At 35.3% G+C, this 15,194-nt stretch overlaps 1 protein-coding gene across 1 annotated transcript; it reads right to left on the bottom strand.

Annotated features, from left to right (window-relative positions):
- Positions 1-13,918: 13,918 nt before the first annotated feature.
- LOC108477846 (uncharacterized) lies at positions 13,919-14,698 on the bottom strand. The gene has a single exon (XM_017780330.1). It carries the CDS (start codon positions 14,696-14,698, stop codon positions 13,919-13,921), a length of 780 nt encoding a protein of 259 aa, XP_017635819.1.
- Positions 14,699-15,194: the final 496 nt, after the last annotated feature.

Genomic DNA, 15,194 nt, shown 5'->3' with positions numbered 1-15,194 from the left:
ATTCATCACGTTGGTCACTCGACCCTATCACATATATAGACTTTCACATTCATCACGTTGGCCACTCGGCCCTATCACATATATATACTTTCACATTCATCACGTTGGCCACTCGGCCCTATCACATATATATACTTTCACATTCATCACATTGGCCATTCGGCCTTATCACATATATACACTTTCACATTCATCACATTGGCCATTCGGCCTTATCACATATACATATCTTGTACATCAATTTCATCATAACAAAATTGACTAGGTATACTAGTCATTTGTGGCTTATAGCTTCACTTTAATACGGATTTGGTACTTTGATTACCAATGTTTAATCGATAGCTTATAAGCAACTCAAATGGTTTTATTAAGGTTTACAACAAAATCCCAAATTCAGCACAAGCTGTTTCTTCCATGGATCAACTAGAGTTTGTCATACATATACCAAAAGTGATCATGAATGACCATTCCCATGGCTAACCGTTACCAACATTTCCATCCCTCTCGACAAACAACATACAAAACGATTTTAATGCTATGATCAAAGTATATTTAAGCCATTTTCGCATGGCTATCCAAATTTACACAAAACCGAAGGGTACATGACCAACAACAAAAAGGGTAGTCCTATACATGCCATTTTCGAGTTCAACCAAAAGTGTACCAAAAGCGCTTTGATAGTGTGGGCAACTTCGACTTCAATAATCCCGAGTCCGATAATGACGAACCAAAATCTATAAAACAGAGATTCAAAGAACGGAGTAAGCATTTAATGCTTAGTAAGTTTTAAGCAAAACAAAGTGTTCTCAATCACTATCATTGGTCATTCATTTCAATTGTTCGATGAAGTTAATCTAGAGCTTCATCTCGATCTATAATATCATTAAACGCAACACTTGGTCGCCACATAAATACTTTCAATAATAATGACCTAGATGGTCAAATATTTCCAAAGCACATTCTTCATCGATTTTCAACTTTCAATAATCCTTTCCACTTGTTCATAATCACATCCATACTTTTAAGTATTTCAACATGACAAGTACTAAATTACCATAGGCACATAAAGAACCAAACATATTCCTTATCACATATACGTAAGCTTACAAATCATAATTCTTACCTTGTACTGGCACATCTACCTCAACCCAACCCATACTCAAATCATAAGGCTTTTGGGCAGAATATGCACTAATACACAAGAATATTTCATCGCATACTTTATTATACAAACATACCATTACCAATTAGATCATCATTCTCATATTTGGAGTTATAATATTAATCACATTTACCTACCTCTTTGATAATTGATAATTCACCTCAAATCACTCCACCGATGAGTAAGTAATACGTACTGAACATCTTAAATACATAATACTTATTTGATGGTAACTTAATGCGATACTCAATATCAAAGTCTTACTTGAATCCTAGCATTTAGCCGTCGGGTCTTTAAAGCTCGGATATAGTACGAGCACGAAGCCTACGAACATTAATCAGGATAATATTCTCGCATAAAGCCTGCAGGGTTTTAACCCGGATATAGTACTGACACAAATGCCCTTCGGGACTTATCACATTTATACACTTTCACATCCATCACATTGGCCATTCGGCCTTATCACATATATACACTTTCACATTCATCACATTCATCACATTGGCCATTAGGTCTTATCTCATATATACACTTTGACATTCATCACATTGGCCATTTGGCCTTATCACATATATACACTTTCACATTCATCACGTTGGTCACTCGACCCTATCACATATATACACTTTCACATTCATCACGTTGGCCACTCGGCCTTATCACATATATATACTTTCACATTCATCACATTGGCCACTCGGCCCTATCACATATATATACTTTCACATTCATCACATTGGCCATTCGGCCTTATCACATATATACACTTTCACATTCATCACATTGGCCATTCGGCCTTATCACATATACATATCTTGTACATCAATTTCATCATAACAAAATTGACTAGGTATACTAGTCATTTGTGGCTTATAGCTTCACTTTAATACGGATTTGGTACTTTGATTACCAATGTTTAATCGATAGCTTATAAGCAACTCAAATGGTTTTATTAAGGTTTACAACAAAATCCCAAATTCAGCACAAGCTGTTTCTTCCTGAGCAATAGTCATTAAATTATTCGTAAATGGAGCTACGAAACTCCAAATGAAGTGCCGTTAATTTTCCCTGAAAATAGACTCATACATATCTTATCCAACAAATTTTCAGAATTTTTGGTTTGGCCAATCAATATCAGATTGTTCTTAAAGTTTCCCCTGTTTCACTATTTGACTAATCTGACCACTCTTCACTACGAATCAAATTTCTCATTGTACGGAATTCAAAATGTGTTATATTTGATTTCATTTGAAACTAGACTCATTAAGGAGTCTAAGAATATAAATTTTATCTTATAACCATTTTTGTACAAATTATAATGATTTTCTAAAACAGAACAGGGGATTTTGAGTCATTCGACACAGTCCCACACAACTTTAAATATCTCTTTATAGGAAGTTTCTTTGCTTCCACGGTCTCTTTTATAAGAAACTAGACTAACTAAGCTTTGATTACATATTTTATTCAGCCTATAATTCCACACCAACAATTTATAGTAATTTTCTAAAATCACGTTACTGCTGCTGTCCAAAGCAAATTATTACAATTTGCTCTTAAATTTCCAACTCCAAACACTTATGAACTTACCTTTTGAGTTTAAGACATATCATGGCCACATCATATCTTATTAACTCAACTCATTATGTCCTATTTTGATTGAATTTACTCAATGTTTGATCACTTAAAACTTACCTCGAAGTGGTCGATTTATTAGGTATCCACGGCTATTCGCTTACATTCTCTTTTCCCTATCCGACTTTGATCCTCTTTGCTCTTAAGCTATAGCCGCAGAGCACTTTCGAACACCATCACTCAGCTTGGATTGAAGCATCGGATACAAAAACTTTAACCTTCATGTACAATTAATTTCGCATTCAATCCCTTAAATTTCAGCTTGTAAAACAATTAATAGCAGCTTTTAGACATCATAGTCTTCATCCATTTAGACAACATTCTTTAACATCTAAATAGCTCATTTATATATCATTTGTTCATTAACAACTTCAACCATTATTAACATAAATTTACAATCACTAAGATAACATTAATTGTCGCCTAAACAACAAATTTTTTTTTTGCATTAAAACACTAAACAACAGTCCTTAAAACAACATAAATACACCACTATCCGAACGTCATTAACAACACAATATTCAAACAAAGATCAATACCACAATCGATAGCATAAGCGAGGCAGCAATGAACAATACCAACAAGGTAAAATTCGGACAATGATTTAACATTTTCAACAATTGTCAAACACAAGAGAATAAAAGTTCAAGGAAAGCTCACTAAGGTTCCCAACACCGATTCTACCTATTCAATTTGCTCTTTCCTTTTCTACTACAACCTTCTCCTACCTTGTTAGCTAAATACAATCAACCCCAAAGTTACAAAATGGATTATAACAACACAAGCATTCACTAAATTCTTTTAACACAAGTGAGAAACTCTTCATCTACTAGACATGCAACATTTGCAACTAGAAAAGAAAATCTTCTCTTCTCCCACATATTCGTCAAGCTCAAATCAACAATGCAACCAGAATTTGTCAACGAAAAGCTATGGGCAAGGGAGAGTTTAGAAGAGTTACTCTTTTACTTGAAAATTTTAACTTCTAAGCAAACAAATTTCATGGTTTTCCACTACATGCAGCTGCCCTCTCCTTTCTAGCTTCATTCCTTTCTTCCTCTTTTCATTTCAGCCAAGAAGAACCGATTTCTTCTTTTCTTTCCTTCTCAAGTCACGGCAATGGGGGGGGGGGGGGAACATGGATGAGACAACTTTGTTCTCATCACCCCTCCCTTTTCATTTCTTTATTACTAACCCTTTATTTTATTCTTTCTCCCATAACACACTAACACAATATGTTTCCAACATGTTTCACCCCATAACATTTTGTCCACTCTCTTGCTCATGGCCGGCCACTACTAATTAGGGGGGGAAATTGACATACAAGTCCACCCTTTTTATTTCATGCACTAATAGATCCTTATGTTTTGACCTATCACATTTCAAAAGTGTCACACATAAGTCCTATTGACTAAATTCACATGCAATTTACTAAATCAAAGCTTAAAACTTTCACACATTCGTATTCACATATAATAGTCATAAAATATGACGGCTAATTATTTTTATGACTCAATTTTGTGGTCCCGAAACCACTTTTCGACCAGGGTCAAATTAGGGGTGTCACATGAAATTTGCTTTTCCTCTTGTTTTACCATCCTTAACAAGTCCGGAGATAAATCACAGTCTCTGTCATCTTCAAAGTCTTGAGATCCCTCTAAACACATGTCTTGCTCAAATAGTAATTCTGAGTCAATACCAGCGTCACTCGTGATATTGATATCCAGGAACCTATTATAGGTACAGAAAATATACAAAGAATGAATTAATTTGATAATTATTCTCTGTATGGTATGTTTTTGAATGAAATAAAAGAATGATTGAAGAAAGTCCAGAAAAGAATCAGGATAATTATTTAAATGAAAAAAATAACACAATTACTTGTGGAAAGAATAAAAAATGTTTACTCAAAATGATAGCAAAAATGTATTTCATTGAAGTAATGATGTTTGAACATGAGCCTATTTCATAAAGAAAGCCTTTTTGCCTCTAAGCTTAAAACAACAAGTTTGTTTTGAACATTACTCTGAGTGAGCTCTAAAAACTACAAGAATATCTTCTGTAGTCCAATTGTCTAGAACACTCCCAGGCTCATATGGACGAATATCTGACGAAATCTTCGAATATGGCATTGATGTGCACATTTCCCAATACTCCTTCCATGTTTTCTTTCTCTAGCATCCCTCGTTTAGGATAAATGATTGCTTCCGATACAAAAGTCCCGGGAATGTAAGGTATTAACATAGGTTACCACTTAATTTCTCCACCACTCACACGTGCTCTTCTTCTTTTCTGCCTTCTTTCCAATTCCCTTTTTCCTTTGTCTTACATCTGGTTTGAATCCCAAACCAAAGCGATCATGTTTGTCTTTCAGCATCAAAACCTCAATTCTTTCCTGGAGACATCTCCTATGTAACACCCCTATCTCGTGACCGTCGCCGGAATAGGTAAGGGGCATTACCGGACTTGTAACTCATGTCAGAACCGTAAAATTTTGAACTTTTTCTTGAAATAAAGGTCATTCATTTAGATAAGTACTAAGCGCAGCCAGGGATAAAATTTAAACTTCTCTAAGTAAACATTCAAAAGATGCCATTTTCGCATGGCTTATATACATTAACCAAAATATTCTTCCGCCACTAGTCTATTCTATACATGCCATAAGATAATCCAAAACATAGCAAGTACCAAACAAAGGATAGTGATAGTGTGACTAGTTGTTGACGACCCCGAGCCTGTAGCTTCCAAATGGGATCTATAAAATGTAAAAAAACAAAGTAAACGGAGTAAGCATTACAATGCTTAGTAAGTTTTAAGCAGTGTCAACAGATAACAATCAAATTATAACATAGTTGTTCAGTATTTTTATTTTACTTTTCCTTCTAGCATACCATCCCTTTACCGAATATGCACATCTCAAAGATATGCAATAGGCAGATAAATTTTCACATAGAAGTGAGCTCATGTGACATAGATATATTGCATAATTTCACATAACCTCTCACACTGATCCGATGTCACATAATCATAGGAATAGTTTCATAGATTGCTCACGTATGCATCACATAACTACCTTATGATTTAGTTCAAATCAAGCTCACATATAAACTTGGAGTACATACCTGTTTAACCTTTCACATTGAATATATTTATAAGCAATTGTTATTACAAAGTCTTATAGCTTTAACCTCTACTCGGATTATCGGCGAGACCTTTAGCTCAGATGAAATCTCCACACGAAGTTATCGGGTCTTACCCGGACAAAATCTCCACACGTAGTCATCGGGTCTTACCCGGAATATTTTTCCACACGTAGTCATCGGGTCTTACCCGAAATATTTTTCCACATGTAGTCATCGGGTCTTACCCGGACATAATCTCCACACGTAGTCATCGGGTCTTACCCGGAATATATTTCCAAGTTTCATGTACATTTAATCACATGTTACGACATTCACATCGACTGTCATATTTGTAATTCATTTGCCTCATCAAATATCTAATAATACACAACTTTCACATTTGGTCATTCGGCCACAATATACCCACACGTCCTACATACTTCACACTAGCCCTTCGGCTTTACCACATATACGTATCTCATACATATTTCACACTAGCCATTCGGCTTTACCACATATACATATCTCATATATATATTTCACATTAGCCATTCGGCTTTACCACATATACATATCCCATACATATTTCACATTAGCCATTCGGCTTTACCACATATACATATCTCATACATATTTCACATTAGCCATTCGGCTTTACCACATATACATATCTTTATCTTGTGCATCAATTTCAGCAATAGCTTATAAGCAACTCAAATAGTTTCATCAATGTTTTCAACAAATTCACATATTCACTACAAGTTGTTTTTCCTGAGCAATAGTCACAAAATTATTTATAACTGGAGCTACAAAACTCAAAATCAATTGTCGTTAATTTTCTCTGAATATAGACTCATATATCTTCCATCTATAAAATTTTTAGAATTTTAGGTTTGGCAAATCAATACCAGATTTTTCTTAAAGTTTCCCCTGTTTCACTGTTTGACTAATCTGACCACTCTTCACTACGAATCAAATTTCTAATTGTACAGAATTCAAAATATGTTCTACTTGATTTCATTTGAAACTAGAATCATTAAGGAGTCTAAGCATATAAATTTTATCTTATAACCATTTTTGTACAAATTATAATGATTTTCTAAAACAGAACAGGGATTTCAGAGTCATTCGACAATCGTCTCACACAACTTTAAATATCTCTTTATAGGAAATTTCTTTGCTTACACGGTCTCTTTTATAAGAAACTAGACTAATTAAGATTTGATTACATATTTTATTCATCCTATAATTCCACACCAACAATTTATAGTGATTTTCTAAAATCACATTGCTGCTGCTGTCCTAAGCAAATTATTACAATTTGCTCTTAAATTTCCAATTCCAAACACTTATGAACTTACCATTTGAGTTTAAGACATATCATGGCCACATCATGCCTTATTAAATCAACTCATTATGCCCTATTATGATTGAATTTACTCAACGTTTAATCACTTAAAACTTACCTCGGAAGTGGTCGACGACTAGATATCCACGGCTATTCGTTTACTTTCTCTTTTCCCCTATCCGACTTTGATCCTCTTTGCTCTTAAGCTTAAGTAAAACAATAGATTTGCTTAAGTACTTAACTAATATTATTCACTTAACAATCACATTTGGCAATCACATATCATTTAATCTACATCTAAAACAATAGATTTCAATATGTATCATATTTAATAAAACATGCCATGATTCGATTTCATGCTTATTTAATCATATATTAACACATCTCATTCAACATATCACATCAGTAGTCATTTGCTACATTCGGATATAATCTCCATATGAACACCGTCATTTACATTTCAGTTCAAAAGTCATACATAAATATCACATATCCATTTCATCATTCAAGCTTAACCCATAGTGACCATTCAACTATAAATCATATACATAAATTATTTATCACACAACTTAATTCAAGTAGAACCAAAAGGTCACAATTCATCTAATATACACATATCAAGGCATCATCAATTATATACTAAAGGTGACTACTCAAAACTTACCTTGGATTTTATCGAATAACTACGGATTGACTAATCGATTAGTTTCGCTTTCCTTTATCCAAAATTGGCTCCTTATGCTCTTGAGCTTGAATTACACAAATTTAACTTATTGTTAATCAACTAATCAAGCATTGTATCATGAGCATATTCGGCTTTCACACATTTTAAACATAGTAATAATCATGCACATTAAAATCAAAATGCAATTAATCCCATACACAAAAATATAGGACACTTCACTTCCATCTACTTATATACACGTATCACATAAGACTATTTCATACTTTCTATCACCTAAACAAACAACAAATTTTCCAATTAATTTCTTGAGTCCACATTCGCATCTATATCCACAAAACACATTAGCCAATTACTATAAATCATCTAAACATTTTTCACTTAAATCACACATACATATCATGCTAGCACATAACACCATGATTTTGTCCTAATTTGGACAGCCAATAATTTAAGTATTACAAAGACATATTAATTAGCTAAGTACCATAAATTTGTCCTAATTTGGACAGCCAATAATTTACAGCATTACAAGAGCAAATTAATTAGTAATAAACTATCTTAAGTTCAATTTTAACTCCCTCATGCAACAACCAGACAGCATGCAAGTTAACTTCCAACATTCGGTCAAAGCATTTAAATAAAAGAATATGCATGCTAAATTTCCAGCATTTGGACAACATTTCAACTTGAAATTTTCCAGCCTTTCACCTTCAATATTTCGAATATTCAAAAGCAAAAGAAGAGTACAACTAATCAATTAAAATTTTTGAACATAATTCAAGGTATATGTTCAACTAAATATTCATGTAACTCATAATCAATAAGATATTAAGTAGAAAATAAAAACATTATTAGCATGCATGCTATCTACATACAACAACCATTCGACTTCCATCTATTATCAACCCTCAATACACAAAACATCAAAACCAACATCAAAGAAATATAAACATCCATGACCAAATGTCATCTTCATCCATTTACAAAAATTTTGCCATGAGTGACTTCTATACTTGATGACCACTCCAAATATACAAGGATTTTCAATGAAAGAGCATTAAACATACCTTAATCTATACATTCACCATAGCCGAATGCCTTAGCTTCATTTCCATTTTCTTTTCTTTATGGTTTTCGCAAAATGCAAGAAAGGATGGGTGTAACTTTGTTTTATCACCATCTTCTATTATATTTCATTTTAATAAGCCAATTACTAAATTAATCTTTGTAATTTAATATCAAAACCTTTTAAATAGTGGTCCATTACCGTCCACTTACCTATATAGTGGCCAAATATCATTTAATAATTATATTTCTTCTTTCTTTCTCAACATTTGGCAAGCACAAGGCAAGGATGTATGGCTTCCCCTTTTTTTATTTTAAAATTTAAACCATTAACTATTATAATATAATATATAATGCATATATGGCTATTCAACCATCATCATGGCCGGCCACTTACATAAAAATGGGGAATTTGACATGCAAATCCCCATATTTTAAGCCATGCAATATTTGACCACTACACTTCAACCTACCACAATTTCAATATTTTTCACATAAGTCCTTTTTAACAAAATTCACATAAAAATAATCAAATTAATGCATGAAACTTTCACACATGCATTCACTCACATTATAAACACGGAATATATCTTTTAATTTCTTATAGGACTCGGTTTCGTGGTCCCGAAACCACTTTCCGACTAGGGTCAGTTTAGGGCTGTCACATCCTAAGTCCCTTCCCTGGTAAAGCTCCACGTCCTACCATCAACCGTAAACCCATCATCGTAGTTTTAGACATTTTCGGCTCCAGAATTCTACTTCCCTAAATGATGAATGTGGCATTTATAAACTCCAAAGATAAAAAAGAACACTCAATTGCTTCATCATCTGTTTCTACATATGGCGCATCACTGCTTACAACTGTGATAATATCTTCTTCAGTATTTATCGTCACCAACCGTCCTTCTAATACTACCTTTAACTTCTGATGTAATGACGAAGGCACTGCCCCTGCCAAATGTATCCAAGGTCTCCCTAACAGGCAGTTGTAAGAGGGCTTAATATCCATCACTAAGAAATCTACTTCATATGTAGTTAGGCCAATCAACAAAGGTATTTCTATTCTTCCCATGACTCTCCTTTCCCCATCAAATGCTCGCACTATATTCTGACGTCCCTTCATGTGCGAGCTATCCACAGGTAACCTGTTTAATATGGACAAGGGCAATACATTCAATGCCGACCCATTGTCAACCAGAACCCCTGGCAATGTGTATCCTTTACACCTGGTGGTTCTATGTAAAGCTTTGGCAGATCCCCTACCTCCTGGTGGTATCTCATCATCATTAAAAAAGATGAAATTGTCTGCACTTATGTTATTAACCAACCGATCCAACTTATTGACAGAAATATCATTCGTCGCGTACGTCTCGTTCAGCACTTTCATTAATGCACTTCGATGTACCTCTAAGCTTAGAAGCAAAGCCAATATGGATATGTGGGTTCGTTATTTATGCAATTGTTCTACCACACTGTACTCGCTATATTTCAGAAATTTCAAGAATTCCTTAGCTTCCTTTTCTTTTACTGGTTCATTAACAGGCACCCCAGGTTCGACCACCTTTCCCCTTTCCTGTTCAACCGTCATATCTTTTCCTTTTATAGGCTCTGTTCTGGCATTTTTCAAATCATATCGTCTTCCACTGCTCGTGTGAGAACCTATATTTTGGATCCTCCTTTAACGGGCTGACCAAACTCTCATTTCCCAGGACTGTCACATTACAATCATAATTTTAAGGGACCTTTTTTGTTATCTGAATTATGATCTTCAGTGTCATCTGAATTCCTGCCTCATTCTTAGGGCCCGAAATAATAACCACGGGATAATTAAATTTCATAGATTCTGACGCGCACATATACTCCTTCTCCTTAACCTCTTCATAAAATTTTATTTCCTTGTTGTCCATCAGGCCCTGGATAACAGCTCTAAACTCTTCACATTCATGAATTACGTGTTCCTCTTCATGTTGAAACTCACAATAATTCTCTATCTCATCATCACTTCCTTCTGAACTCGAAGTAACTAATCCCCTTCTTGCCATCTCCTTCCAAACCCATTTCAAAAGAGTTTTTACTTCTAAAACATCCACCTTGGTTCTTTTTCCCATACCTCCATCTATTGCATTTACCCCGCTATCAGTATAATTCGGTAGCGGAATTTCTGTACTGGGTGCATTATTGAACTTCAAAATGCCCATCTGAATAAATCTTTTGACCAACTTCTTAAAAGTAGTGCAATTTTCTATCGAATGCCCTATAATCCCTGCATGAAACTCACATTGAGCATTTGCATCGTACCATTGAGGGAACGGAGGTTGTAACGGCTTTAGATAAAAAGGTGCCACCACATGTGCATCAAACAAACTTTGATATAATTCTTTATATGTCATGGGGATTGGCGTAAATTGAAGCTTCTCATTGTTTTGCTTTGTTTCAGATTCCTGCCTTGATGAACCCTGACCAGCAGTTATTGCCTTTGGTTGACTTATAGTAACAGACTTTGAATACCCCATGTTTGCATTGTTCACCTCATTTTCCTTTTTCTACAGGGCAGACCTTTTAACACTTTCTCCTGCATCTATCCTTCCATTTCTTATAGGATTCTCAATCATTTCTCCCGTCATTACCACATCCGCAAAACTCCTTGTGGCACTTCCTAACATGTGAGTTATGAATGGAGCTTTTAAAGTATTAATAAAGAGCATTGTAGTTTCCTTCTCCAAAAGCAACGGCTGAACCTGGATGGCTACTTCCCTCCATCTTTGTGCATATTGCTTGAAACTTTCATTTGGTTTCTTGTCCATATTTTGTAGAGTAATTCTATCAGGGGTCATATCTGTTACATGGTTGTACTGCTTCATGAATGCTTGTGCCAGATCTCTCCACAAACTAATTCTGTTTCGACTCAACTGATTGTACCATTTAGCTACTACCCCCACCAAACTGTCTTGGAAGCAATGAATCAACAATTGATCGTTATTAACATACCCAGTCATTCTTCTCCAAAACATAGTGATATGAGCTTCAGGACAGCTCATTCCATTGTACTTCTCAAATTCTAGCATCTTGAACTTGTATGGAAGTACTAAGTCTAGGACCAAACTCAGATCTTTTACATCAATTCTGGTATGTCTATCAACACCTTTCATTGCCCTGACCTTTTCCTCCAGCGATTTATACCACTCCTCCAACTGTTTCTGTGATTTTGTCCTTGCATTTTCCTCTTTCGTAACTTCATCCACATTAGGCACCATTAGATTATTCGAGTTATTACCAGGATTAAAACCTGAGCCAGCTTGAAAATTCATTGGTATTGAAACTCCAGCCTGAAACTACTGAGGCCTGATCGTAACAGATGGTTTCTGCAAATTAATCACAGGTTGTGTCTGTACATGTGTAAGAATGAAGCCAGGAGGATACTGAGGGTTTTCATTATTTTCCCCAACATTATCCATAGGACATTTTCCTTTATCCATCCTTCCCACCAGAAATTGGGACAATTGGTTCATCATATCTCTTTGGGACTCCATCATTTGTTCCTTCATCTCTTGCTGAATCTTAGCTAGCTGTTCTTGCATCTGTGACTGCATTTGTTCTTGCATATCTCTTTGCATTTGCTCTAACTTCTCAAGCCTTTTGTCCATTGACTTGGTCTTTTTCCTTGTACCATAAGGATGCATATTTCATGTGTTTTTGTTGGTTTCCAGATTACTAAAATAATTTTTAATTAATTAGAATCTTTTTATGGCCTTTAATGCATATGATGTAATGTAATGCAAATGCATGAATGCAAATGACTTATCAATTCTAATTCAATTCCATTTAAAAAACTTTACTAGAAAATAAAATTATTTACATAAAACTGAGTTATAAATAAGACTTTGCCCTAATGCTCAGAGCCTTAATTTTCCTAAGCAACAAAGCTAGTTCTTGTCCCCTATCTGACTCCAACTCATATTTCACACTTAATATGTCTGCTTGTACCGCTAAAGACTGCAAGTAATTAGCTACTTCTCGAATTTGTGTTACGGCTTCTCCCATAATATAATCTCTGCTTCTAACTTGATCTTGAGAATGATGAAGCTGTCCCTTCCATTGTTCTTTGTTTGCTTCCAAGAACTCGATCCTCATTTCACAATTTTGCAATGCTGCCTCTAATTCTTCTATTTTCCCTTTCATCTTTTCAATCTTGCTTAAGCTTGCTCTTAACTCTATCACAAAATTGCAATTCCGGTATCGACATAGAGATCTCTCAAGTTCCGCTACTCTAGCCCTTAATTCGTCTTGTTCATTTTTACTCTCTGACAGACTTTTCTCCAAAACCTCATTTCAAGCTTGAGCCTCTAGAAACCTCTTTTCCCATTGATCAGCATTAGCTTTCTCCTCTCGAACGTCTTGATGCCATTGCTTTGAAGTTTTACCTAACCCAGCAGTCCTCATCGACAGATGCAGCTTCTTATAATCTGTTTTCAAACTTTCCAAATTTTTCTCCACCTCAATCTTGCTTTTCCTTAACTTTTCTGCCTCTGACTTCTGAACCTCCACATCCATTCTCAGGTGCATCTTTTCTTCCTTCAACTGCTCAATCCTTTTCCCAAGCTCAGAACACTTCTTCTCACAATCTTACTTTATAATTTCTAGCTCTGACGGGGCAACTTGTAATTGTTCCTCCATTGGTCGGGTGCCTTCTAAACTTGGTTTAAAAATATTATCATTAACCCTTTTCCTAAACCATCCATTGTATTCAGGTGTCTCATAGAACCAATAGCGAACCTCTTTATCTAGTGAGTTTGCTTCCAAGCATCAGATAGTTCTCGAACTTTCTTCTTATAGTGGTCACCTTTATATGGGAATTCACACTGAGCCAGCCCGTAAGTCGTGGGTATAAACTGCCTAGATTTATACTATCTTAATGCAAGAAAAGGAGTATATCCTGTGGCTCCCCAAATTCCTGACAATGGTACCCAATCAAAGTTCCCACATCGATACAGAATCTCATCAAGAACCATCCAAAAAGCTCTCCACTCTATATCCTCCTCCTTGAGATTTTGAAGAATTTCCATCCATTTCTCCTCTGAAATATCATCTCTCATTGGCATAGCTGCCTCCTCCTTTAATGGGGAATAACTTTCAGAGAAGACCCGGTAGGAAACCTTGTTCACTTTCCAAAAATGCCCATGAAACCAAACCATCAAAAGCTGTGCACATCCAATAAATCGACCTTCGCCTGTCCTCCGACACATGCTCAAGGATCTGAATGTCTCAGCCAGTATTGCAGGTACAGGTGTGATTCCCTTCTCAAGACAATCGAATAAGTCAGTGACTGCCTCATCCACATTTCTTAAAGCCTTAGGAAAAATCACCAATCCAAAGATGCTTAAGGCAAAGATATCGACCCTCTTCCTTTCATCCGGATGTGTTAAAACCAAATTTCTCAAATTCTCCCAAGGAATACATTTACTATCTCCCTTTTGTTGAATTCGAGTAGTGACCCAAGGCTCGTTCATCCCCGAAATATTCATCAATTTCTTCGCAAAAGTTAGACCATTAAAAACCTTAGCATAAGCTTTTCTGACTTGAACTTTTGGACACCTCAACAGAGTAGTATATTCCTCCATGGTAAGCACCAAATCCACTTCCCCAAAAGTGAAACAATTGTAAGCAAAATTCCTAAATGGAGCCATAACTCAGAACAGATGCTTGTCCACCTTAATATCGAGCAAGTAAGCTATATCACCATAGCTCTAATAGAATAACTATTTGGTTCCTTCATCCCAACGAGCCCATATATCTCTCAACTCCTGCAACTCATTCTACGTTACATTGATGCGAGTGAATTTTTGCAACTCTGATGTATATCCTTCTGCCAGGCTATCCCCTTTCTCTAATTGTAACTTCTCTGGCCATGCACGGACGGCCGCATTATCCTTAACTTTATCAAAAAATTCATTCTCCATGTTAAATCTTCTAACTTAGTAATCGAATACGAATCAACACCTCCTTTAGTATGCAATGTTATGCAAAACACAATCAAAACAAAACACAACAAGTCAGTATCAGATATCAATAATAAAATACAAGCAAAAACAAAAAATAATCAAAACATAGATATGGGCAACTACTAAGGCTTAACACAGCTCTACCTAAGGATAGCTCTTAAGGTTCACTATATGTGATTCG

The sequence above is a fragment of the Gossypium arboreum genome, chromosome 1, assembly GCF_025698485.1.
Source record: "Gossypium arboreum isolate Shixiya-1 chromosome 1, ASM2569848v2, whole genome shotgun sequence".
NCBI classification, from domain to species: Eukaryota; Viridiplantae; Streptophyta; class Magnoliopsida; order Malvales; family Malvaceae; genus Gossypium; species Gossypium arboreum.
Note: the sequence above shows the minus strand (reverse complement) of the source record. Positions and strands in the feature narration are given on the sequence as shown.